This window comes from Salmo salar, chromosome 11, assembly GCF_965601325.2.
Source record: "Salmo salar chromosome 11, fSalSal1, whole genome shotgun sequence".
NCBI lineage: Eukaryota > Metazoa > Chordata > Actinopteri > Salmoniformes > Salmonidae > Salmo > Salmo salar.
The window spans coordinates 100,861,743-100,889,527 of NC_138301.1; the positions used below are offsets into that span (position 1 = coordinate 100,861,743).

The 27,785-nt window shown below is 45.6% G+C and overlaps 1 protein-coding gene and 1 long non-coding RNA gene across 4 annotated transcripts; one reads left to right on the forward strand and one right to left on the reverse strand.

Moving 5' to 3' along the window:
* LOC106563220 (dihydropyrimidinase-related protein 2) lies at nucleotides 1–27,383 on the reverse strand. 3 transcript variants are annotated; one of them, XM_014128580.3, is made up of 15 exons: nucleotides 27,015–27,383; nucleotides 26,220–26,624; nucleotides 7,027–7,115; nucleotides 6,621–6,805; nucleotides 5,658–5,822; nucleotides 5,363–5,424; nucleotides 4,520–4,600; nucleotides 4,347–4,415; nucleotides 4,102–4,222; nucleotides 3,783–3,939; nucleotides 3,276–3,417; nucleotides 2,904–3,074; nucleotides 1,600–1,779; nucleotides 1,197–1,371; nucleotides 1–780 (listed from the first exon to the last, which is right to left on the reverse strand). In XM_014128580.3, the coding sequence occupies exons 2-15, from the start codon at nucleotides 26,475–26,477 to the stop codon at nucleotides 689–691; spliced, it is 1,947 nt and encodes a 648-aa protein (XP_013984055.1). In that variant the 5' UTR covers nucleotides 26,478–26,624; nucleotides 27,015–27,383; the 3' UTR covers nucleotides 1–688. The 3 variants fall into 3 exon arrangements, with proteins under 3 accessions (XP_013984055.1, XP_013984054.1, XP_013984056.1); XM_014128579.3 differs by having other exon boundaries at nucleotides 26,220–26,629; XM_014128581.3 differs by lacking the exons at nucleotides 26,220–26,624; nucleotides 27,015–27,383 and adding an exon at nucleotides 24,099–24,395.
* LOC123725192 (uncharacterized) lies at nucleotides 24,396–25,893 on the forward strand. The gene is made up of 2 exons (XR_006757671.2): nucleotides 24,396–24,798; nucleotides 25,101–25,893. It is a non-coding gene; the product is annotated as an uncharacterized LOC123725192 (long non-coding RNA).
* Nucleotides 27,384–27,785: the final 402 nt, after the last annotated feature.

Here is a 27,785-nt window from a genome sequence, read left to right on the forward strand (position 1 = left end):
CTCATTGTGCAAATTTATTTATGTTTTCAATAAACATTTGGAGACTAAATATGGTTTACATGTTGTCAACAGCCTAAGCCAACACTGTCTGTTTTGCCTAATAGTTGCACACACGTCGGTTTTGTTACTAAACAACCAACCCGTCTATTATCTGAAGGTAAAACACAAGTATAACATGCTCCCCTTGTGTCTCCATACTTCATTCACCATACATCCAAAATTAAAAAAGAGGGACAGAATGGACTTCCTCTATGCAAATGCAACAAGCACCCACCGTCTTGACCTTCTGGCCGTGTTAAAACTGCTCCGTCTAGTCTCACTTCAGCCCTCTATTATAACATGAAAATAAAACACAAAACTGAATGATACATGGCAGGTAGAGAGTACAGTATAAAACACTAAATAATACAGTCCAAAGTGCTCATATAAGGAGTGTTGTTTTTTCAATTTTTTTCTTCAAACGAGGCAAATCATTTTTATAGGTGTCTCCTCTAGGGTGGGGCATTTGGGGGTTGGGGGGGAAAGAGTCGGGGAAAGATGTAGGGAGCGTGAGAGGGGTTGAGAGATTGAGGAGGGGAGATTTGGTCAGGCACTGTAGCTAGAGGGTTTGCCTCCTGGTGGAATGGCCCCTAGTCCCTGATACCCCTCCCCTCAAGCCCTCGTTTCCCCTGGTGGCCAATAGGGGTGGTTAACCCAGGTTGGTGATGTTGGCCCTGCCACCGGGTGGCGCCACGATGCGCTGGGTGTTACGTCGAGGAAGGTTGTCATCAACTTGAGCACCTACAAGTACAGAAGAGGAGGAGGATGTCAATATCACTGGATTTTCATTGTTATGAAAAAGTTTATCATCAAAACTATAATAGTGTCCAACTATTATGTGACCCTGCTGGCCATCTATGAACCGTTGAACATCTTGAAGAAGGATCTGGCCTTAATGGCGATGTACTCTTATAATCTCCACCCGGCACAGCCAGAAGAGGACTGGCCACCGCTCAGAGCCTGGTTCCTCTCTAGGTTTCTTCCACCGTGCTTGTGCATCTGCATTGCTTGCTGTTTGGGGTTTTAGGCTGGGTTTCTGTATAAGCACTTTGCTGACATCAAAAGGGCTTCATAAAGACTTTTGATTGATTGAGATATAATGACAGATACTGTATCTCTAATGAATGGATCCATTGATCCACTAAAGTGTTCCTCACCAGATAGGCTGAACCCTGACTGGTGCAGGTTGCGGACAGGCTGGGCACCAGCTGCTGCCTGCTTGGCTGGAGAAGTCTTGGCAGAAGAGGCAGGAGTCATAGTTTTGGGTGTGAGTGACACCTCACAGACAGGCCCGTCATAGAGGCCTCGGGGAACTCCCCTCAGCTCAGCCAGCTGGAGAACAGGGAAGAGGCAGAATCAAGAGTCAAGATCAAACAACCTAAACCCACTGATAGCGGAATGCAACATCCAACTTGTAAGCAAACAACGTAACATAATACAGGGTATCAACAAAGACTGTAACCCACTCCCCTAGTTACATCAGTAACACTCAAGCTGGTAATAAAACACAAAAATGCACAACACAGCCCAGAATGACACAGTTCCATAACAGTGCTGTACCCTGCTGCGAGCCCTTATCCTCTTGTAGACGTAGTCAGAGAAGGGCTTCCGGCCCACGAAGCGGCCGCACCCCTCGGTGGTGTGGAGGTTTCCCTCCTCCAGGACAATCTTACCTTGGCTGATCACCACCAGGGGCGCGCCACGCACCTCCACGCCCTCAAAGATGTTATACTCCACATTCTGGAAGAGCGATAGGGGGAGAAAGGAGGAGAGGAAATGTAGTAGATCATTTTTTCAATCTGACCAATATTTCCATATATCAATCAGCCTCTTATGATTTGTGTGAGTTGATTGGTGTTCAGTACTAGTGTGGTGGAACTCCCTCCTTCTCCATCCTGTGCCAGTGGAGTAGTTGTTTTATAGTGGGCCAATGTTCAAATCATTAACAGTTCCCTATGTGTTTTTCAATGGTTAGATAAATGGCAATTGAAAACCCTCCTAGAGAGAGCGTCATTGATGTGCTGGTGAGATTTGAGTCTCTCCAGACAACAGACCATTGATTTAGCCAGGCAGCGAGGAGCAGAGTGTTACAAGGCAGTTACAACAGGGTGTGTGCAGTGGAGAGCAGTATGCAGTGTGACCAGTGTGACCTCCTAAAAGCTACTGGCTGACTAGGCAATCTGGTGGGCTTCACAGGGCTTAGAAACAGCATGAGGTCACACGGAGGCTGGACATCCCACCTCACACGCACGAACACACCACTCTCTCTGAATGACCAATTTTCCACATTTAAATGAGTCTATTTCCTGACCAAACAGAAAGAAAGAAACCATAGAACACAGAGAGCTAGAGCAATTAGATTTCAAAAACACACATGCATACAGACTGGCACATACAGACACACACACACACACACACACACACACACACACACACACACACACACACACACACACACACACACACACACATACACACACACACACACACAAACAGTGTGACTTGCCTGCTAACAATCAGAAATGAGATGTTTCAGTACTCTGGCAGAGTTTGAGGATGACATCACTCCCCTGAGTCAACATAAGGCCCACGCCCTAGTGCTGGGGAACCCAACCAATCATATGTGGTCAGGAGTAAGATGACCATAAAAAGACCAATATGGAGAGTCATTTCATAGAACTATTACAATTTAACCTATTATGTTCACTTCAATGTTTAAAGATGAACTATTTATTTTTGGGCATTTTCCCAAAGATGAATCTGTGGTGTAATCCCACGTGTAATACCATACGGCTGGATATACAGTAGATTGTGCCTTTCTGACTGTACAGTATTTGTGCGTAGTGAGTGTGTGATTGGCTGACCGAGTTGTGGCTCTTGGCTGAGATGATCTTGATGACGTCTGGGTCCCAGAGTACCAGGTCAGCGTCAGAGCCCACAGCGATGCGGCCCTTACGGGGGTACAGGTTGAAGATCTTAGCAGCATTTGTGCTGGTGACCGCCACAAACTGGTTCTCATCCATTTTACCTGTCACCTGGATGGGCCAGGTGAAAACAGAGACCAGGTGGTTAACTTTGTGTTGTTAGGACATGTGAGTGTGTAAGGTAAAAATGTGTACAAATACAAATACACATACTGTACACTATATCTACATGTCAGTATGTTCCACTCTAAGTACCGTATGTGAGAATATGTGACTGTATTGTATCGTATATAGTATGTATTAATCTCTCACCACACACTTGTCCCAGATGAGGGACATTCTCTCCTCAGTGCCGTTGGTACCCTCAGGGATGAGAGTGAAGTCGTCTTTGCCCACGGCACGCTGGGCAGTGCTGAAGGTGCAGTGGGCACTGCCAGTCACCTGCAGGTCCCCACTAGAGAGGAGGGCACAGTGCAAGAGATTAGGATGGGAGAGGAGACATTGAGGGGAGCAAACTGAGACTGTGACACCTGGGGTCAGATTGGGATGATTGTCCTACTTGATATTGTTACCATGATAACACTTTACATCATGAATATGGGTATTTGTCCTCATAGTCCAATCCAGTTTTTATTTTATTTAACCTTTATTCTACCAGGCACGTCAATTAAGAACACATTCTTATTTACAATGACGGCCTGGCAAGAGGCAAAAGGCCTCATCTGGGATTTTTAAAAACAATCAATGTAAGACAAAACGGACAACCTAGACAGATGACACAGGCTTGGTAGTGTCAAGGCATTGAGTTAGTGCTCTCACCAGGAGAGCAGGGAGCTGAGATAGTCGGGCGTGGTCGGGTCTGGGCTGAGGGGCGGGGACGTGATGAAGGCGGCGGCCTTGGCCCAGTTCTTGCTCCAATAGTGTGAGCCGTCTGTGCCCAGGCTGGCAGTGATTGGCTCCCCGTACACCACAGTGCCTCCAAGGTCAATCAGAAACATGATGTGATTACAGATTTAAATGATGTTATTGACGCAAACAATATGGTGCCTCTCCCTTCTTTTGGTTCACATGTGTGCATCTTCCCTTCATCTTTCTGTATGTTTGTATCCTAGCAAACATCCTAGAAACAGTGTCTCACCCTTCTTCCTGGCCTGAGCGATGACATCAGCAGCACTCTTGCTCATCACCTTGGTGATGTAGAGGGGACAATTAGTCTGATTGGCTACTGTCACAGAACGGTTGACAGCCTCCGCCTCCACCTGAAATAGACACCCAGGGTTCAGAGGTCAAGGTGACCTTGCAAGGACACATTTGGGAAACATAAAGGGAAGATAAAAACAGAAAGAGGTAGGAACTCTGAAGTCAAATGCTGATGTATCCTACCTCTTCAGGACGGCTCAAGACGTGTCCCTCGGGTCCAGTGATGCCCTGCTCCAGAATACGACGCTGCTCCTGAACGGAAAAGAACAGGCATATTTTAAAATTGTCCGGTGTTAGGTATAGTAAATTGGGTTTTATAGTCCAGTAAATGGTGTATTGTTAGCCCCAGGTCTTACCTCAGCCACGATGTCTCCGTTCTCAGCATGGACCTGAGCAATGGCCCCCAGATCCCGGATCACACTGAACACCTCATAGACCTACAGGAAATAACCACGTCAGCATCATCAGACAACCACAGATGGATCATAGAACAGACACACAGACAAACTTGGCATCTTGTCATGGTTTTGTAAAGTTAATTGAGCGTACTTGTAATGCCAATTTCACACACACAGTATGTAAAACTTATACACTCACAGATGCATCAGTGGTAGAACCAGTTACTGATGTATGACTGATGTATGAGTCTAGTATGAGTCATCGTTTCCCAACAGCCAGAAATGAAATAAAGAGCTATCATAGTTTTCCTTGGGAGATGTGCACAAATTAGAGTGTAATGCTCTGGCCCGGGCAGCCTCCATGCATTCCTCAGGTAGCTGCAAAGACCAACACAGGCTGTTTTCAAAGGAGCCTCGCGTCCAAGATGAATCTGTTTTACCAGAGACAGAGACATGGACTGGTGCATTGTTTTATCATCCTTTACACCCTCTGGAGACCAACACAGACATTTAGTGCCTCAGCCAAGAGCAGAGCAGGCCATGGCAAGCAGCTGGATCTAAGAGCTAGAGTATATGATCATACAGTGTCATTTATTAAGCAATCAGTTTAATTTTGCCACATACCTTTTAATAGTATGGTTAATGAGGTGCGAAATTAATTGAATTCCTTTCATACTATATTCTTAAAGATTATTATAACCGTTAATGTTCTTTGTGATGGTAGCGATCGTTGTGTGTTTCCTTTGAGTCAAACAGGGAGCCAATGTCAAAAAAGCTACCGTACGATAAAGGAAGTCATACCTGAGAGTCAGTAAGCTGGAAAACATCCTTATAAGCCAGATAGACAAGGAAAGAGTTGACACCTAAGAAAAGAGAGGACGTGTCAGAGGAAGGTACAGGGAGTGGGAAAGAGAAACAAAGAGAGACGAAGACACCAATAACGGTTGTAGAAGAAACAGACTGAGAGACCCAACTAGACTGAACAAACATACATGTTTAAACCAATCTTTGGGAAATGTAACAACCATACATAAAGAGAAAACACAACTAATCTTAACCTACTATAGGATGTCATATGTACTGGGTGTGGCAATACCGTGGTCCTTGACGAGGGCCTCCATCTCCTCCTGAACTCCCTTGTGCCACTCAGTGATGTCCACATGCAGGGAGTAGTCACAACAGGACTTGCTGTCCGCCCACTCACGCCACTGCTCAAAGGCTGACAGCAGGCTGGCCCCGGGTTCCGGAACCACGTGGTCAACTAGTGGACACACACACATACAATTACTTAGCGAATTGGTCCTAAAATATTCCTTTGTAATGTTAGGGGTGATTTCAACTATAATATAAAGTAGCTCAGATTAAACGGCTACATCTGGGTCTTTCATCATTGTTTTTTCTCCATCAGGATGTACTGTACAGCAACTGTAGGGCTGTGAGATGTGTGAACCATTTACATAGCTGGTTCTGTGGACTCTGCAGTGCTGTCAGCAGGAGTCTGCATGATAGGACAAAGCTATCTAACTCTCCAGGAGTCTGCATGGTAGGACAAAGCTATCTAACTCTCCAGGAGTCTGCATGATAGGACAAAGCTATCTAACTCTCCAGGAGTCTGCATGATAGGACAAAGCTATCTAACTCTCCAGGAGTCTGCATGGTAGGACAAAGCTATCTAACTCTCCAGGAGTCTGCATGATAGGACAAAGCTATCTAACTCTCCAGGAGTCTGTGTGACTGCTGAGGAGGGGAGGGGACCTTAAAACAGATGGCATAGTGCTGAGGCATCTAAACTCTAGGAATGCTTCAGGCAGGCCACGCTATTACTGAGCAATTACGAGGAGAGTGGATAAATGACTTGCAAAAGGTTTTGAATGTTCTCCTATGTCTACTTTCCACCGCACTCAGCAGCACCTGGTGGCACGCAAGCCTAACACTCTGTAACGGATGGGTCTTTATGGGTTCAGGACTTGGCGCTGCCATAGATCAAGCTGGCACTGCACTCTCCCAATGCCTCTCAAGAGGGGGAAGAGAGAGAGGGTGTAGGTGGTAGTGTACATACTGATCATGGTGGTGCCCCCTGCCAGGGCAGCGCGGGTGCCCTGGTAGAAGTCGTCCACTGAGGTCATGCCCCGGTCGGGCATCTGGAAGCGTGTGTGCACATCGATACCCCCTGGCATAACCATGCGCCCGTGGGCATCGATGATCTTCACCCCACCGGGCACTATCAAGTTCTCGCCAATTTGTCTGAAATCAGAGGAAGAGAGATAGAGAGAGAGAGAGAAGGAACAGAAAGAGAGATATAGATAGTTGTAATAGAGTTATCATTATGACTGCACTTACTCTGTAAACTACTCTATAAAACCGAACAACGACCATTGTTAATGCATAATAAAGATGGTTCAGAGATAGTTAACCTCTCGGAGGCAGAGCCTGTGAACCTCAGGAGGTGTTGTTGTGAAACTCACTTGATCTGGCCATCCTCCATGTAGATGTCAGCACAGAAGGACTGGTCATCGTTCACGATCTTCGCCCCTTTGATCAGGAGACGATCGCTCTAGAGGATAATTAAAAAAAAATCCCTATTAGTTAGTAAACACACATCCATTTCCTCTTCATTCTCACAGAATTAACATAGTGAAGTAAGTGTTCTTTCAGGAAAAGGCTTTAATGCCAGACACCAGAATGTAACACACAAAGAATGGCCTGAGATTTTATATGACCATTTAAAATGAGCTTATGAGGGTGAGTATTGTATTTGGCACCACCGCAGTACAAGCCACTTTCTTTACAGGAAGCATCGGCTAACACTGTGCTATTAACATATTACATAAAAATATAGGATCTTCATTTGTTTATCCTGTTGTAGTAGAACGTTCCTGCAATGCAGGAAATGTAAAACTTGTAGCGTATTTGAGGTTTAAAAAAAGCTTCTGAAATTTGTAATTTTCACATTGAAATTTCAGACATGATTTTCCATTACGAAAGATGTATCACGACCCTATAAAAATGTCCATTAATTAGAATCCACATAATAATTCACATTTACTGTAACTGCAGGATAATGTTTTCAAATGTAAGATCCTACATCTGTACAGACCCCTAAAATACCAAAGAAAAGATAAAATATTTCACCCCCTCCACATCCCTGCTATCCCATCACCCACACCATGGCCAAAAGATGCAGATGACTGCCTCTCTGCTATATTGGGCAGTGTAACAACGTGTCACTGTCACAGCATAATCTGACGTTCTGCCTTGTTTTGCTCTGTTGCGTCACACTTATATTAGGCTTTGTCCAAGTGAGTTCTGTGTTGATAAGGAACCACGTGTCCTCCCACAATGTTTATGGTTGCACCAACTGGTTGTGTTGAGATGTCACAATTTATGATCTAGGCTTTTGTTGTAAGTCTCACTCTCTCTCTCTCTTTCTTACTCTCTCTCTCTCTCTTTCTTACTCTCCCTCTCTCTCTCTCTCTCTCTCTCACACACACACACACACACACACACACACACACACACACAGAGAGAGAGACAGAGAGAGGGTGAACAGAGAACAGAAAGCAGAGCTGTAAGAATTAATATTTTAGTTCCATGCACAGATAGTTTGGAATGAATCAGCACCAGGTCTTGGGTGAAGCTCGTTCAACCATTACAGTATGTGTGTGAGACAGAGTAAGGGACAGAAAGTAAGAATAAAGGAGAGCGATAGATAAAGAGAGAGATAGGAGAGAGGAGTTAAATAGGAACAAAAGACAGATACACAGCAGGGGGTGGATCGGAGGTCAGAAGCAGCTTTTACAGAGTCTAAAAGAGAGACTGTGTGAGCAATGCTTCATGCACATCCTAATACAGCAAGGGACAAAGTGAATGCAGAAGCAGAACTACAGTGTGGTTATTACAAACAGCTGGATACAGCATGTCGTGACCAGGAACAAAATCCGGAATATACATCTTCTAATGGATAATTTACTAGCTAGGCTGATACCAACATGACTCCAAATTAGGGTGAGGAATGCACTGATGATACATTGGCAAGCAGCAAAGCACGCCTCAGGACACGCCCCTCCGGCATCCTCACCCTGACTGGCTGACAGAATAATGGACATAATAAGGGTGCAATCAGGATGCAGACCTGGTAATCAATCATCCACGCCTCTGTCAGCAGGCCACTTGTCTCTGTGTGAGACTTTGAGAGGGGGGGGACCTGGCCCCCTGGCACCCCCCTGCGTTGTCCCAGTGGTGATGGGCTCTTCTCCAAAAGGGGAGTGGCACCATTCTGGTCACGAGGCCTTTAGCATCCTCCACAAACAAAGGCTGCTCTGTTTGAGTTTCAGCATCTAGCGTGTTTCCCTGCTAGAAACCCTGGCCCCAATCAAAACTGATTTCCAAAGGGGCTCACAATACCTCGCCCAAAATGCATTTGGGCTAAAGAATAGAAAACCCCTCTCTGTGACATTAACATCCTTTGGTATATTTTCCCCAATAAAAGTGGTTATTTGTTCCCTGCCAGCTAAAAAAACATTCTATAAAACACAGACACATACACAGAAACACAATCACTTTCAAACAAACCCCCAATGAATGTCTTCTTAGAGATGACTATGTCAGGTCTTGGCACATGCATATAAGCAGTTGTCATTTTTGATGACTCATGTGACAGGAGTGATGAACCCAATCTATTCTCACATCTATGTGGAGCAGAATGCTGTGCTGCAGGGCCTGGCAAGACTCCATCCTGTTTGGCAACTATTCACTGAACAACTGAGTCATGTGTTTGACTATCATTACATCATTTTCTGTCGTGCCATAAGATGTGTAAACTGGAAGCCTTTACTGAAATCCATTCATACACACTCTTACAAATATGCGTAAGACAGCCATCATGATATAACAACAATAAATTCAGTTTTAGATACTCATACTTTACCAAAAACGGCAAGAAAAGTTACAGGAAAAATGTGGTCCCAAGATAACAACAGTCAAGTGCTTTCAAATTCAATCTGCTGTGGAGTATTTCAGTATATAAATGTGCATGCCTATTCCATGTTTCTTCTTATTTCATCCTACTTAGCGGTTTCCTGTGTTTAACCCCTGTAGGTCTAAGCCCTTAGACCGCAAAATCTACTAAGCTAACATATGGAATTGTTTTAAGATGGTCATAAAATGTATTATTTAGCCATTCGATTTTGAATTCTAGGATCTCTGTAGGTATAAAAAATATATACACTACCAGTCAAAAGTTTGGAAACACCTACTCATTCAAGGGTTTCTCTTTATTTTTACTATTTTCGACATTTTCGACTAATAGTGAAGACATCAAAACAATGAAATAACACGAACGGAATCATGTAGTAACCAAAAAAGTGTAACAAAATCAAAATATATTTTCTATTTTAGATTCTTCAAAGTAGCCACCATTTGCCTTGATGACAGATTTGCACACTTTTGGTATTCTCTCTACCAGTTTCACCTGGAATGCTTTTCCAACAATCTTGAAGGAGTTCCCACATATGCTGAGCACTTGTCGGCTGCTTTTCCTTCTCTCATCCCAAACCATCTCAATTGGGTTGAGGTCGGGTGATTGTGGAGGCCAGGTCATCTAATGCAGCATTCCATCACTCTCCTTCTTGGTCAAATATCCCCTACACAGCCTGGATGTGTGTTGGGTCATTGTCCTTTTTAAAAACAAATGATAGTCCCACCAAGCACAAACCAGATGGGATGGCGTATCGCTGCAGAATGCTCTGGTAGCAATGCTGGTTAAGTGTGCCTTTAAATTCTAAATAAATCACTGACAGTGTCACCCGCAAAGCACCCCCACACCATCACACCTCCTCCTTCGTGCTTCATGGTGGGAACTACACATGCAGAGATCTTCCGTTCACCTACTCCGCGTCTCACAAAGACACGGCGGTTGGAACCAAAAATCTAAAATATGGACTCATCAGACCAAAGGACAGATTTCCACCGGTCTAATGTCCATTGTTCATGTTTCTTGGCCCAAGCAAGTCTCTCCTTTTTATTGGTGTCCTTCAGTAGTAGTTTATTTGAAGAAATTCAACCATGAAGGCAATTCACGCAGTCTCCTCTGAACAGTTGATGTTGAGACATGATCTGTTACTTGAACTCTGTGAAGCATTTATTTGGGCTGCAATCTGAGGTGCAGTTAACTCTAATGAACTTATTGTCACAGGCGTCGGAAGGATGAGACCAAGGCGAAGCGTGGTGAGTGCTCATTCTTTACTTTTAATGAGTAACACTTCACAAGAAAAAAACAAACGACAGCCAACCATTCCGTAAGGTACATAGACTATACGGAAAACAACCACCCACAAAACCTAAAGGAAAACAGGCTGCCTAAGTATGGCTTCCAATCAGAGACAACGAAACACACCTGCCTCTGATTGGAAACCATACTCGGCCAAACCTGGAAAACGAAACATAGAAAATGAAAACTAGAACACATTCCCCTAGAAACTAACAAACCCCAAAACACACAAAACAACCCCCCTGCCACGCCCTGACCATACTACTATGGCAAATGACCCTTTTCACTGGTCAGGACGTGACAGTACCCCCCCCCCCCCCCCCCCCCCCCCGCCGAAGGTGCAGACCCCGACTGCACGTCAAACAAAAACCCCACAAAAACAACCCCAAACTTAAAGGGAGGGAAGGCAGGGTGGCCACCGTCTACGACGGTTCCTGTGCTACACCCAACCCTTCCGCCAATCCTCCAGCTACGGAGGTGGCTCTGGCTCCGGGCGTAGCCCCCGTTCTGCGCTGTTGACCCCCGCTGGAGGCTCTGGGCTTCAGACCGTCACCGGAGGCTCTGGGCTGCAGACCGTCGCAGAAGGCTCTGGGCTGCAGACTGTCGCCGAAGACTCTGGGCTGCAGACCGTCGCTGGAGGCCCCGGGCTGCAGACCGTCGCTGGAGGCCCCGGGCTGAGAGGCATCGCTGGAGGCTCCGGGCTGAGGAGCGTCGCTGGAGGCTCCGGACTGTTGATCATTACTGGAGGCTTCCTACGGGGAGCTGGAACCGGTCTCACCAGACTGGGGAGACGCACAGGAGACTGGGTGCGCAGAGCAGGTACAGCGCACACTGGGCCATGGAGGCACACCGGAGGTCTGGAGCTTAGGGCTGGCACACCCCGTCCTAGCTGGATGGTCACTGTAGCCCGGCACGGGCGGAGCGCTGGCACAGGGCGAACTGGGCTGTGCTGGGGAATGAGGGCTGCCGTGCGTACAGCAGGCGCAGGATAAACTGGGCCGAGGAGACGCACTGGCGGCCAGATGCGTTGAGCCGGCGCACTTCTTCCTGGCTGCCGGCCAACTCTCGCCTGGCAACGCTGCGGAGCCCGTACCGACCGCAATGGACTGTGAGTGCGGATGGGCGAGACAGTGCGCATTACCCCGTAATGCATTTCTCGCCCCTCTGCACGCCCGCTCCGCAGTGCCCTTTCCGCCAACACCATTTCCGGGAATCTCGCGTCGAACTCAGAACTTGACTCCTTTCTTGGCTCCGGTTTGCTCCACGGCTCTCTCCTATACGCCCGGGAAGTTAGGTCAGGGCTCCCCCCTGACCTAGCCAAACTACCCGTATGCCCTCCCCCAAAAGATTTTGGGGGCTGCCTCTCAGCCTCCTCTTGCCACCCCAGCCGTTCCTCCCAGTATCGCCGTTCCGCCTTCGCTGCTTCTATCTCCTCCGGCGGGCGGCGATACTCTCCCGGCCTTGTCCACGGTCCTGCCCCATCCAGGATTTCCTCCCAGGTCCATGACTCCAAGCCATAGTGCTCGGTCCTGCTCCTCCTCCCACGCTGCTTGGTCTTCGTTTGGTGGGTGGTTCTGTCACAGGCATCGGAAGGATGAGACCAAGGCGCAGCGTGTTGAGTGCTCATTCTTTACTTTAAATGAGTAACACTTCACAAGAAAAAAACAAACGACAGCCAACAGTTCCGTAAGGTACATAGACTATACGGAAAACAACCACCCACAAAACCCAAAGGAAAACAGGCTGCCTAAGTATGGCATCCAATCAGAGACAACGAAAGACACCTGCCTCTGATTGGAAACCATACTCGGCCAAACCTGGAAAACGAAACATAGAAAATGAAAACTAGAACACATTGCCCTAGAAACTAACAAACCCCAAAACACACAAAACAACCCCCCTGCCACGCCCTGTGGCAAATTACCCTTTTCACTGGTCAGGATGTGACACTTATCCTCTGCAGCAGAGGTAACTCTGGGTCTTCCTTTTCTGTGGAGGTCCTCATGAGAGCCAGTTTCATCATAGCGCTTCAAGGTTTTTGTGACTGCACTTGAAGAAATTTTCAAACATCTCGACATTTTCCGGATTGACTTACCTTCATGTCTTAAAGTAATGATGGACTGTCGTTTCTCTTTGCTTACTTGAGCTGTTCTTGCCATAATATGCACTTGGTATTTTACCAAATAGGGCTACATTTTGTATACCACCCCTACCTTGTCACAACACAACTGATTGGTTCAAACTTATTAAGAAGGAAAGAAATTCCACAAATTAACTTTTAAAAAGGCACACCTCTTAATTGAAATGCATTCCAGGTGACAACCTCATGAAGCTGGTTGAGAGAATGCCAAGAGTGTGCAAAGCTGTCATCAAGGCAAAGGGTGGCTACTTTGTTTAACACTGTTGGTTACTACATGATTCCATATGTGTTATTTCATAGTTTTGATGTCTTCACTATTACCCAACTACAGGGAGGGAAAAAAGTATTTGATCCCTTGCTGATTTTGTACGTTTGCCCACTGACAAAGAAATGATCAGTCTATAATTTTAATGGTAGGTTTATTTGAATAGTGAGAGACAGAATAACAACAAAAAAATCCAGAAAAAAGCATGTCAAAAATGTTATAAATTGATATGCATTTCAATGAGGGAAATAAGTATTTGACCCCTCTGCAAAACATGACTTAGTACTTGGTGGCAAAACCCTTGTTGGCAATCACAGAGGTCAGACGTTTCTTGTAGTTGGCCACCAGGTTTGCACACATCTCAGGAGGGATTTTGTCCCACTCCTCTTTGCAGATCTTCTCCAAGTCATTAAGGTTTCGAGGCTGACGGTTGGCAACTCGAACCTTCAGCTCCCTCCACAGATTTTCTATGGGATTAAGGTCTGGAGACTGGCTAGGCCATTCCAGGACCTTAATGTGCTTCTTCTTGGGCCACTCCTTTGTTGCCTTGGCCGTGTGTTTTGGGTCATTGTCATGCTGGAATACCCATCCACGACCCATTTTCAATGCCCAGGCTGAGGGAAGGAGGTTCTCACCCAAAATTTGACGATACATGACCCCATCCATCGTCCCTTTGATGCGGTGAAGTTGTCCTGTCCCCTTAGCAGAAAAACACCCCTAAAGCATAATGTTTCCACCTCCATGTTTGACGGTGGAGATGGTGTTCTTGTGGTCATAGGCAGCATTCCTCCTCCTTCAAACACGGCGAGTTGAGTTGATGCCAAAGAGCTCCATTTTGGTCTCATCTGACCACAACACTTTCACCCAGTTGTCCTCTGAATCATTCAGATGTTCATTGGCAAACTTCAGACGGGCATGTATATGTGCTTTCTTGAGCAGGGGGACCTTGCGAGCGCTGCAGGATTTCAGTCCTTCACGGCGTAGTGTGTTACCAATTGTTTTCTTGGTGACTATGGTCCCAGCTGCCTTGAGATCATTGACAAGATCCTCCCGTGTAGTTCTGGGCTGATTCCTCACCGTTCTCATGATCATTGCAACTCCACGAGGTGAGATCTTGCATGGAGCCGCAGGCCGAGGGAGATTGACAGTTCTTTTGTGTTTCTTCCATTTGCGAATAATCGCACCAACTGTTGTCACCTTCTCACCAAGCTGCTTGGCGATGGTCTTGTAGCCCATTCCAGCCTTGTGTAGGTCTACAATCTTGTCCCTGACATCCTTGAAGAGCTCTTTGGTCTTGGCCATGGTGGAGAGTTTGGAATCTGATTGATTGCTTCTGTGGACAGGTGTCTTTTATACAGGTAACAAACTGAGATTAGGAGCACTCCCTTTAACCTGTTGGGTCTAGGGGGCAGCATTTGCACGTCTGGATAAAAAAAATGTACCCGATTTAATCTGGTTACTAATCCTACCCAGTAACTAGAATATGCATATACTTATTATATATGGATAGAAAACACTCTAAAGTTTCCAAAACTGTTTGAATGGTGTCTGTGAGTATAACAGAACTCATTTGGCAGGCAAAACCCTGAGACATTTTCTGACAGGAAGTGGATACCTGATGTGTTGTATTGACTTTAAACCTATCCCATTGAAAAACACAGGGGTTTAGGAATATTTTGGCACTTCCTATTGCTTCCACTAGATGTCACCAGCCTTTACAAAGTGTTTTGAGTCTTCTGGAGGGAGATCTGACCGAACAAGAGCCATGGAACGGTGATGTCCCATTAGACACCTGGCGCGCTACTTCATGTTGGGTACCCTCGTTCCAATATGTTATAAAAGACTATGCATTCGTCCACCTTGAATATTATTCATGTTCTGGTTAAAAAAGGCCCTAATGATTTATGCTATACAACGTTTGACATGTTTGAACGAACGGAAATATATTTTTTCCCCTCGTTCATGACGAGAAGTCCGGCTGGCTTACATCATGTGCTAACGAGACGGAGATTTTTGGACATAAATGATGAGCTTTTTTGAACAAAACTACATTCGTTATGGACCTGTGATACCTGGAAGTGACATCTGATGAAGAGAATCAAAGGTAATGGATTATTTACATAGTATTTTCGATTTTAGATCTCCCCAACATGACGTCTAGTCTGTATCGCAACGCGTATTTTTCTGGGCACAGTGCTCAGATTATTGCAAAGTGTGATTTCCCAGTAAGGTTATTTTTAAATCTGGCAAGTTGATTGCGTTCAAAAGATGTAAATCTATAATTCTTTAAATGACAATATAATATTTTACCAATGTTTTCTAATTTTAATTATTTAATTTGTGACGCTGACTTGACTGCCGGTTATTGGAGGGAAACGATTTCCTCAACATCAATGCCATAGTAAAACGCTGTTTTTGTATATAAATATCAACTTGATAGAACTAAAAATGCATGCATTGTCTAACATAATGTCCTAGGAGTGTCATCTGATGGAGATTGTAAAAGGTTAGTGCATCATTTTAGCTGGTTTTATGGTTTTGGTGACCCTGTCTTTGACTTGACAAAACATTACACACAACTCTTGTAAATGTACTGTCCTAACATACTCTAAATTTATGCTTTCGCCGTAAAACCTTTTTGAAATCGTAAAACGTGGTTAGATTAAGGAGATGTTTATCTTTCAAATGGTGTAACATAGTTGTATTTTTGAAAAATTTGAATTTTGACATTTATTTGGATTCAAATTTGCCGCTCTTGAAATGCACCTGCTGTTGATGGAGTGCACCACGGGTGGCACGCTAGCGTCCCACCTAGCCCCAAGAGGTTAAAAGTTGCTTTGTATCATGACAAGGTGTAGTACTGAAACTACCGAGGTTACCTAGCCAGCTACACGTTCAAAGTCAACAACGCAGCCACTGCTAGCTAGCCTACTCCACCAGCCAGCAGTACTGTATCATTTTAGTCAATAAGATTTTTGCAACGTAAGCTTAACTTCCTGAACATTCGAGACGTGTAGTCCACTTGTCATTCCAATCTCCTTTGCATTAGCGTAGCCTCTTCTGTAGCTTGTCTACTATGTGTCTGTCTATCCCTGTTCTCTCTCCTCTGCACAGGCCATACAAACGCTCCACACCGCGTGGCCGCTGCCACTCTAACCTGGTGGTCCCAGCGCGCACGACCCACGTGGAGTTCCAGGTCTCCGGCAGCCTCTGGAACTGCCGGTCTGCGGCCAACGAGGCTGAGTTCATCTCAGCCTATGCTACCCTCCAGTCCCTAGACTTCCTGGCGCTGACGGAAACATGGATTACCACAGATAACACTGCTACTCCTACTGCTCTCTCCTCGTCTGACTACGTGTTCTCGCATACCCCTAGAGCATCGAGCCAGCGGGGTGGTGGCACTGGAATCCTCATCTCTCCCAAGTGGACATTCTCTCTTTCTCCCCTGACCCATCTGTCTATCACCTCATTTGAATTCCATGCTGTCACAGTTACCAGCCCTTTCAAGCTTAACATCCTTATCATTTATCGCCCTCCAGGTTCCCTTGGAGAGTTCATCAATGAGCTTGACGCCTTGATAAGTTCCTTTCCTGAGGATGGCTCACCTCTCACAGTTCTGGGTGACTTTAACCTCCCCACGTCTACCTTCGACTCATTCCTCTCTGCCTCCTTCTTTCCACTCCTCTCCTCTTTTGACCTCATCCTCTCACCTTCCCCCCTACTCACAAGGCAGGCAATACGCTTGACCTCATCTTTACTAGATGCTGTTCTTCCACTAATCTCATTGCAACTCCCCTCCAAGTCTCCGACCACTACCTTGTATCCTTTTCCCTCTCGCTCTCATCCAACACTTCTCACTCTGCCCCTACTCGGATGGTATTGCGCCGTCCCAACCTTCGCTCTCTCTCTCCCGCTACTCTCTCCTCTTCCATCCTATCATCTCTTCCCTCTGCTCAAACCTTCTCCAACCTATCTCCTGATTCTGCCTCCTCAACCCTCCTCTCCTCCCTCTCTGCATCCTTTGATTTCCTCTGTCCCCTATCCTCCAGGCCGGCTCGGTCCTCCCCTCCTGCTCCGTGGCTCGACGACTCACTGCGAGCTCACAGAACAGGGCTCCGGGCAGCCGAGCGGAAATGGAGGAAAACTCGCCTCCCTGCGGACGTGGCATCCTTTCACTCCCTCCTCTCTACATTTTCCTCTTCTGTCTCTGCTGCTAAAGCCACTTTCTACCACTCTAAACTCCAAGCATCTGCCTCTAACCCTAGGAAGCTCTTTGCTACCTTCTCCTCCCTCCTGAATCCTCCTCCCCCTCCCCCCCCCCTCCTCCCTCTCTGCGGATGACTTCGTCAACCATTTTGAAAAGAAGGTTGACGACATCCGATCCTCGTTTGCTAAGTCAAACGACACTGCTGGTCCTGCTCACACTGCCCTACCCTGTGCTTTGACCTCTTTCTCCCCTCTCTCTCCAGATGAAATCTCGCGTCTTGTGACGGCCGGCCGCCCAACAACCTGCCCACTTGACCCTATCCCCTCCTCTCTTCTCCAGACCATTTCCGGAGACCTTCTCCCCTACCTCACCTCGCTCATCAACTCATCCTTGACCGCTGGCTACATCCCTTCCGTCTTCAAGAGAGCGAGAGTTGCACCCCTTCTGAAAAAACCTACACTCGATCCCTCCGATGTCAACAACTACAGACCAGTATCCCTTCTTTCCTTTCTCTCCAAAACTCTTGAACGCGCCGTCCTTGTCCAGCTCTCTTGCTATCTCTCTCAGAATGACCTTCTTGATCCTAATCAGTCAGGTTTCAAGACTGGGCATTCAACTGAGACTGCTCTTCTCTGTGTCACGGAGGCTCTCCGCACTGCTAAAGCTAACTCTCTCTCCTCTGCTCTCATCCTTCTAGACCTATCTGCTGCCTTTGATACCGTGAACCATCAGATCCTCCTCTCCACCCTCTCCGAGCTGGGCATCTCCGGCGCCGCCCACGCTTGGATTGCGTCCTACCTGACAGGTCGCTCCTACCAGGTGGCGTGGCGAGAATCTGTCTCCGCACCACATGCTCTCACCACTGGTGTCCCCCAGGGCTCTGTTCTTGGCCCACTCCTATTCTCGCTATACACCAAGTCACTTGGCTCTGTCATATCCTCACATGGTCTCTCATATCATTGCTATGCAGATGACACACAATTAATCTTCTCCTTTCCCCCTTCTGACAACCAGGTGGCGAATCGCATCTCTGCATGTCTGGCAGACATATCAGTGTGGATGACGGATCACCACCTCAAGCTGAACCTCGGCAAGACGGAGCTGCTCTTCCTCCCGGGGAAGGACTGCCCGTTCCATGATCTCGCCATCACGGTTGACAACTCCCTTGTGTCCTCCTCCCAGAGTGCTAAGAGCCTTGGCGTGACCCTGGACAACACCCTGTCGTTCTCCACCAACATCAAGGCGGTGACCCGATCCTGTAGGTTCATGCTCTACAACATTCGCAGAGTACGACCCTGCCTCACACAGGAAGCGGCGCAGGTCCTAATCCAGGCACTTGTCATCTCCCGTCTGGATTATTGCAACTCGCTGTTGGCTGGGCTCCCTGCCTGTGCCATTAAACCCCTACAACTCATCCAGAACGCCGCAGCCCGTCTGGTGTTCAACCTTCCCAAGTTCTCTCACGTCACCCCGCTCCTCCGCTCTCTCCACTGGCTTCCAGTCGAAGCTCGCATCCGCTACAAGACCATGGTGCTTGCCTACGGAGCTGTGAGGGGAACGGCACCTCCGTACCTTCAGCCTCTGATCAGGCCCTACACCCAAACAAGGGCACTGCGTTCATCCACCTCTGGCCTGCTCGCCTCCCTACCTCTGAGGAAGCACAGTTCCCGCTCAGCCCAGTCAAAACTGTTCGCTGCTCTGGCACCCCAATGGTGGAACAAGCTCCCTCACGACGCCAGGACAGCGGTGTCAATCACCACCTTCCGGAGACACCTGAAACCCCACCTCTTCAAGGAATACCTGGGATAGGATAAAGTAATCCTTCTAACCCCCCCCCTTAAAAGATTTAGATGCACTATTGTAAAGTGGTTGTTCCACTGGATATTATAAGGTGAATGCACCAATTTGTAAGTCGCTCTGGATAAGAGCGTCTGCTAAATGACTTAAATGTAAATGTAAATGTAAGAGTGTGCTCCTAATCTCAGCTCGTTACCTGTATAAAAGACACCTGGGAGCCAGAAATCTTTCTGATTGAGAGGGGGTCAAATACTTATTTCCCTCATTAAAATGCAAATACATTTATAACATTTTTTACATGGATTTTTTTGTTGTTATTCTGTCTCTCACTGTTCAAATAAACCTACCATTAAAATTATAGACTGATCCTTTCTTTGTCAGTGGGCAAACGTACAAAATCAGCAGGGGATCAAATACTTTTTTCCCCTCACTGTATATAGAAAATAGTAAAAATAAAGAAAAACCCTGCAATGAGTAGGTGTGTCCAAATTTTTCACTGGTACTGTATATTTGAAGATGCATTTGCAGGTCAGAGAAAGTCCCCATTTGCTTGGCCTGTGACAGCCATCAGCATCATGTTGTGGGAGAGCATCTCTTTTTGATTTTACTGGACCTGAGCCAAACATGACAGTGCCTTTCCCTGGATAAGAACCAGTTCCAGCCACACACAAAGAGGATGTGGACAGGGTTTCAACAACAAAAAATGATCAATTAAACTTAGACAAATAATATGCCTGTGGTTGTTGGTCAATGTTCATTAATCATCTCTGACCAACTAATACAGCCCATAAATCTTTGTTAACAAAAATACCCAAATAATAACTGATTCAATTGAGATTTAATTGTAGAATCAGTTTTCAAAATGTCCCTATGCTCAAAATCAGATCTGAACCAATAACAAGCCCAGCAGCAGACTAGAGCCTGGATAGGTTAGACTTACTGTATATTAGAGAGATAGACTGAGTGAGGTAGCATTGATCAGTCCTCTTTCCACAATGTGTGGAAGATCAAACCAGTGTATCATGTGATAGAAGGCTTGGATTAAAACTATACTGATGCCTAAATAAAGCTGTATCAGCAAATTTGAAAATGTAAACCATTAGGCAAAGATGTTCATCTACAGGGCCTGAGCAGCCTTCCTAGATCGAAGACTAATGCTATCAAATGAGGTAACCAGGCAACAGCATGTGTTGTTCTCTCCCAGCGGAAAACTCCCAGGGAACATGTGCTAGAGCTGGGGCGGAGAAGCATCAAGCATGCCGACTCATCTAAATCACAGCTACTGATCCAATAGTTTGTTTCCAGTGGAGGGGAGACCTGGACACCGCCCTCAGACCCTGTCAGCTCTATGTCTCTTGGACCTGGAATTGCCAGTCACCCTGGTCAAAGACTGCAGGAGCTGCTGGGTGGCTGTCTGGTTTAAGACACGTAGACTATGGAATCTGAGGTATGCATGCATCCCAGTTGCTTTCCTTCCCCTATCTTCCTGTGCCCAGCTGGTGAAGTGGACATAAATACATGCTACCTCACACTGGAGGGTTTATGAATGGGGATATCCTGGATTATATCTGCCAGCATATATGGCAGGTGGCCCTTAGAACCAAGAGTGTGCTTTGTGTAATGTGTGAACATGGAATGCCCCGGGACACAGTGCATTGCGGGATTACTGTAGGAAAATGGCGGGCTGGAGATGAGCAGTGCCAGGCTGGACTGTCTTTAGTAAGAGAGACTGATATAACAGGAAGAGACAGGGTCTTCTGGGTAAAAAGGCATCCACGGCGGCCTGCGCTGACTCCTGAACTCTTGACCCCAGAGCCTGGGAACCACAAGAAGACCTCTCTCAGTAAAGGTATTCATGACATGTCAATCCTGCAATAAAGTCCATCATCTTTATACAGGAGCCCTTTCAGCCCTACTCTTGAATAAAAATACATCTAAAAATCTATTTATGTTTCCTTCTTTTCCAACTGTAACTTTGAGTGTGTGTCTGACTGTAAATTAAAATAATCTTATTCATGAGAGAATTGGATGAGTCATCTTTTAAAGGCAGTCCCAGGTGGTGATTTTAGGATGAGATTCATATTTTATGAGGCCCTGAGGTGTGCTGCTCCCCAGTCTGCCTCTCTCTGCAGTCTGCAGCTGACCACTCCAGCTGGTGACAACAGCCTCATACTGCAGCCTGCCTGCTGTCCTTTGTTAGGCCTTTGACTTTCCAATCTCTACAACTGTGTGTGTGTGTGTGTGTGTGTGTGTGTGTGTGTGTGTGTGTGTGTGTGTGTGTGTGTGTGTGTGTGTGTGTGTGTGTGTGTGTGTGTGTGTGTGTGTGTGTGTGTGTGTGTGTGTGTGTGTGTGTGTGTGTGTAAAAACAACGACACAATTGGATTAACTTGTAATACAGAAAGTAGCATACATCCTTTGTGTTTATCTGTGTGTTTGGTTTTACAGTTGTTTAGTATGTTAGATTTACCCTACTTTGTTCTTACTCTGTCTCTTTCCCTGGTCCAGAGTATACATTCTATATCCGTTTAGAGTTAGCTTGATCACAGTTAGGGCTACTATGGCTCCTAATCCTCTGATTTAACACTTTAACAGTTAGGCTCATCATGGAGTCTACTCCAGAAATGGATGAAGACAGAGCCCGGAGCAAGAAGATGAGAATGAATGAAAGAGCTTCTCTTTGACTGTGCACACAGCTGATATACAAACGCAAACACATTCATACACATGGTCATCAATCTACCTTGAAACAGTTGATATGACAGTCAATTAGACCCAGTGACACGCCCTGGCCACTGGTCCTGGGACCGATGGCTATGTTATGAGTAAATTAATGAAATAAACAAGGACAGTGACGACCTGGATAAGCAGGAGATTGTTGGATTATAAGGGGATTGTGTGGTTCCATAAGTGTGTGTGACTGAGGCTGTCTCTAAGACAGACAGACAGACAGACAGACAGACAGACAGACAGACAGACAGACAGACAGACAGACAGACAGACAGACAGACAGACAGACAGACAGACAGACAGACAGACAGACAGACGGACAGTGTGCTCACTGCTCCCTGCCACAGGGGTGTGGCACATGTACACACACTGCGGCTGTGTGTGTGTGTGTGTGTGTGTGTGTGTGTGTGTGTTTAACTATACTTGAATAGTAAACGAACAACAATTTCACCAACTCGGGGACATGTTGCTAGTCCCCACAAGATCAAATGCTATTTCTAGGGGGTTTAGGGTGAAAGTTAGAATGGATTATAATTCAATTTCGGGTTAGGAGTTAGGGTTAGTTTTATGGTTAGGGTTGGGCGCTAGGGTTAAGGTTAAGGTTAGGTTTTCGGGTAAAGGTTAGGGTTAGGAGTTAGGGAAAATAGGATTTTGAATGGGACAGAATTGTGTTCCCCCACAAGGTTAGTTATACAAGACTGTGTGTGCACGTGTGTGTGTGTGTGTGCGTGTGTGAATAGATCATTAGTCAGTTAGGCCTGGCCTGTTCCCTTCACTGAGTAATGCTGTATCCACATAAGCAGGGTGTAGGATATGGCAGGAGTTTAGGGCAAACCTGCTCCAGTTGTGTCAGACTCAGCCAGCCTGACAGCTTGCTGGAGTAACCCACCAGGATGCCAGCCAATGCCCCTTTCAAAGTGCTTTCTTTGTCCACACAAAATCTCATGCACACACAATGAGGAGAGGCGCACTCTCCCCTCAAAAGCTTAGACTGTTAAAGATCTTTCTTTAGGTCATATTTTCAATGACAGGGTAGGTTTTATGACATGTGGTCCTACACCTGTTTTATAAGGACGTATTCAGGTATGGATCATTGCAATGGGGTGGGGAACCATGAGGGTCAGTAGTTTATTGTGACCACGAGGAGTTCATAGACCAGTACGGTTTAGTAGAGACGAAAACCTATGAATGATCCAGTTCAGCGATATAAATATCGAAAGACAGTAGTCTATAGTTTTTTTTCTCGTTTTTGCCCCTTTCTCTTCATTACTGTGGAAGCTAAGAGACGAGGAAGGAAATTGGAGCTACTGCCGCCCCTCTCCCATTCTTCTTCTCTTTCCATTTATCCTTTATCCTATAGGCCTACCGCTATTCTCTCTTCGCCATGATTTCTCCCGGCTCCCGGCGATTATCTGGGGGGAAAGACAGGGCTGCTGCCTCACCCAAACCACACAAAATCCATCAACAATAACGGTCTGCATTTCCTAACCCCGCCTTTAAATAAAACATTTAACCGAATTAACCGAGTTTGCATTGTGCAGAAAAGCGAACCCGACATTGCAGCGGATGGGCGGATGCAAGAAAACTATTGCATTTGCTCCACCCGTTGGCTTGCGGTGATAACCGGCCAGACACAGTTCCCTAACAAAGAACATCGGCGTGGAAATGTGATAATGCGCGACCGCGAAACCTCAGCAGTGCGCTGACTGCCTTTTACGCGTGAAAATGATTCACAGACAACATGGATTTCAAAGATTGTTTTACAAGAGCCATGTGATATAGCTTATTCAAACGTGGACAGCCAACCACAGGCTTACATGTTGTCAAATAAAGACAATTGAAATAATTCCTTGAAATAGATGCTCTGAAAGATCACGTGTTGACCCGATTTTATTTATATGCACCTTATTAAAGGCCTATAACCAAGAGCTCGTGCAGAAATGATTTCACAGCTGACGCAAACAGGTCCTTCACCTCTGAGCTGTAGGTCTACCCGAGAGAGCGTTCACCTACGGACCACAAGCCTAATTTCACCAATGCCTGACTGGTGAGTGGCGAATTTTGTAGGTTAATTAGTTACATGCAGAATGTTCATTTTGTTCAATGGAATGAATACATGTTTTCCTAACTCACTGTAATGCGGGGAATGTTCTTCTTGCCCTGATAGCCTTGCCCAGACATCTTCGCTGTTCTGTTCTTGCTGCACTTAGTGGACCGCTATCAATGGAATGGATGTACAGAATACTGAGGTTCGCCGGGTGGATAAAGCCGGATGTGGAATCAGCAGAAAAAAATAGCAGCAAAGAGTGGGTACAATTCCAAAATGAGTCGTGCGTCCTAAAGGGGGAGGCCACCGCTCGCAGAATCTAGGAAAAGAATCGCAGCTCCAGATCACGTCTTCTCTCCTGTTCTCCGCCGATGCACCAAACCTTGCCAGACGGACTCAGACACAGAGGGAGGGAGGGACATATACTCTGGACGAAGCACAACGTGCATGCGCAGAACCCCGCCCTGATCCATTGAGAGTGTCAGGCACTATGCCATTTCCAGTACAGTAGTAGGCTCCAGCTAGCTACACCACTACTGCCTGCCCTGAATATAAATTCCACGGCATGTGCACGGTCTAGCTGTTGATTCTCTATGGAATGAGGTCATATTTCCTTGTGTTATTTTGGTTATGTCATCGTTGAAGAATCTGGCGTAAGAACTTCATCATAACCACACAAAAATCACAGATCAACAATATAAAGAGCTGGGGCGGCAGGTAGCCTAGTGGTTAGCGCGTTGGGCCAGTAACCGAAAGGATGCTACAACGAATCCCCGAGCTGACAAGGTAAAGATCTGTTCTGCCCCTAAACAAGGCAGGTAATCCACTGTTCTTAGGCCGTCATTATAAATAAGAATTTATAATGACTTGCCTGGTTAAATATAAAAAAAAATACTTTAGGTCTAAAGTATATAAATAAATGTATGGAAAAGTATCAGATTGTGGGAAAGTAGTACATTAGACTACTCAAGAAATGGAAGGTAAATCAGAGGATATTTATAGAGAGTATTATAGTAATATATTATCTTTCAGAGGTGTGTGTGTGTGCGTACGTACGTACATGAGCTTTTTTTCCCACCGACCTATAGCCTACACCCATTGCAGAGGGACGCTATGGAACATCAATCTCGGCCATCTCACTACAGGAACTACTCCCTCTGATGGCTACTCCACCCAGCACAGCACAGGAAGTAATGGCCCATCACAGAGCCTCATGGGGAATGTAGGCAAACTTCACCTGATAATGTCCAGTCCGTTGAAAAGTGATTTGAAGGATATCGGCTGTGTGCTAGACTTGCTCTCAATTTGCTTTCCCTATAGTCAATGATCCATACCTCAATAACATTAAATAGCCTATGAAACCTTATCCTCTAGGCCTGGTAGGTAATGGCTAAATAACCAAGTAATTTTATGCAACTTGTAGTTTATGTTGCAACCTAGTATCCTACAAAATACGGGAGAGGGTGCCGATTCTGAAGGTACCAGATTACGTGTGGACCATGCGAAATGTGGAAGCTATACCATCTGCAGGGACCAGATCTCGTTTGGAACTGGCGAAATGTAAAAGTGAAATGTATAAACTATACCAGTTGACCATGCGCGGTGCTGTTTCACCCATTTCAACCATTTTCTAGACAGGCCCATTGTTCTGTTTTTAAATTATTAGGTTAAAATAATTCCCTGATCGATTGTAATTGATGATGGTAATAATATAATATTTTGGTCGTGTTACTCTGCTGTTGTCTGAATATTTTTATTAGGCAAGAATTTATTTTAAAATGAGCAGTAAACATGTTGAGGCTTATTCACACTGGGAGATGTATTTTTGTAAGTGTATATTTTGTATCTGCAATTTGGTGTAAATAAATGTATTATTAACCAGGTTTGTGTCATTTTTTCCTATATTTAGAATAATGGTTATCACGTTTCGAACGTAATTCAAGAGGTCAGCAGGATGAATTGCCCTGGCATTGATTGATTGAGTAAAGGCAATAGCTAAATGGTTTGGAAAGCGACTTGACATTTTTATACCGATTGGGAAGTTTCTAGAGATCCCAGTGAACTCCTTTCTGCATGACTGTGTCGATTTATTTCAGATTTATCTGTGAGAGCCAGACAGACATACATATATAGAAGAAAGAAAGAAGTACATTTATTTTATTTCATTTCATCCAGGGTGACAAAGCACAAAAATCTGTAGCTCTTACCCTGTCATCCAGGTTTTGCAGGGCTGATTTTCCTCTGCTCTCCCGTATCTCGACCCTTGGCTGGGAGATGTCCGTCTGCCTGTCAATGACCTGTCCGTCAATCTTTCTACTGCCCCCCGGCAGTGACTGGAAATCCAACGTCTTGCTGTCGCCAGAACCTTCAACTGGACAGAACATGCCACAGAATTTCTGCCGTGGCATGGGGCTACCCGAGCCCATGTTCTTGAAGAAGGCAGGGACTTCCCCGGTAGTCGACATGATTGCACAGCGGGGTTGCTGAGTTCTGATCCTTTGTAGCGCTGCTTGCGAATTGCGAACTGTACGCTTGGACAGCCACCGCCTTGACGGTTGATAGTGCAGGTGGTCGTCCCTGAACGGTATCAGCGCTTGATGAAAATACTGTTTCTGTCCTCAGTGCGAAAGGGAAGAATATCATACATCATAATTTAATAGGAAAGGTGCGACATTATTTTATCTGTAAAATAGAAAATAGCTAATTATATGCTTCTGCAAGTCCAAATATTTCCTTAGCTCATCTCAAGCAATTACACAGAGATGCACCAAATTTTCACTAGCTCCTATAATTTTCTATACCCATACGATTTTGAGACCAACTGTAATCTCTTGCACTCAAATAATTGCTTTCTCATGTAGATAGAAATTACTGTATAGCACATAGCCTAAATGCAAAACATGAATAAATGATCCAGTAACATGCCCAGCCTAGTAACTTAATTTATCCCCATCCCAATGCGCAATGAATGAATGAGGTTGAGATATGCTGAGAAGATTTACCTTTAAGATGCGAGCAAACTCCACAGTGTCTGGTAACTGGTGCTCAGATATAGCTGGAGGATATCAGAGCCGTCTGTCCGGAAGTAATGCCCAAAAATGAACAGTGCACTCACTGGCATAGGACAGACAATGCTTTCTTAATCAAATGTAGCTCATCTGTTGCCCCAATCGATTAAGAGTAGCCTACTACTTAGAGGGGTATGACGTCAATCAAAAGCCTCATACACTGGTCTGGTCTTAATGTGATTTGCACCGGAGAGGTAGTGAGAAAACTACGTCAATAAATGTAACTATTGGGTTAAATTGTGGCTAACTGAAAACTTCGAATCTTCAGAATGGGGTCAAAAGGCAGTCAGAGCACCTCTGACTTTTCTATGTCACACTCCGCTCAACAATGAAGGGCGCTGTCCCTTCAGCACCATCCCATCCACATGTGTGACTGGGCATTCTGCACTAGTGGCGCTGAGAGCTCTGGCAGCAGTTGTTCATGTTCTGAATTCTTTCTCGCTTGCTCACACGTGAAAAAAACATGACTCAACTATATTCTGAAAAATAATTGCATTTGAACTTTTATATATTTTCCACAGTATCACAAAATCAGACTTTTTTTATATCAGTGTCCACTGATATTTGTCATAGAAATGAATGCAGATTATATAGGCCTTTGTTTAGTTACATGATGATCATAAGTTCTCATGGGCATTTATGCATACTTGTACATTTGATGACATTAAATTGTATTTTTTCAATTACATAACATGTTATACATGG

What these genes read in the sequence shown, in the direction of transcription:
- LOC106563220 (XM_014128580.3), bottom strand. Translation starts at nt 26,477, where the DNA reads ATGTCGACTACCGGGGAAGTCCCTGCCTTCTTCAAGAACATGGGCTCG. An exon ending in TGCAAAACCTGGATGACAGG is followed by an intron (nt 7,116 to 26,219) that starts GTAAGAGCTACA and finishes ATTATCCTCTAG; the next exon opens with AGCGATCGTCTCCTGATCAA. An exon ending in CAGCCAAGAGCCACAACTCG is followed by an intron (nt 1,780 to 2,903) that starts GTCAGCCAATCA and finishes TCGCTCTTCCAG; the next exon opens with AATGTGGAGTATAACATCTT.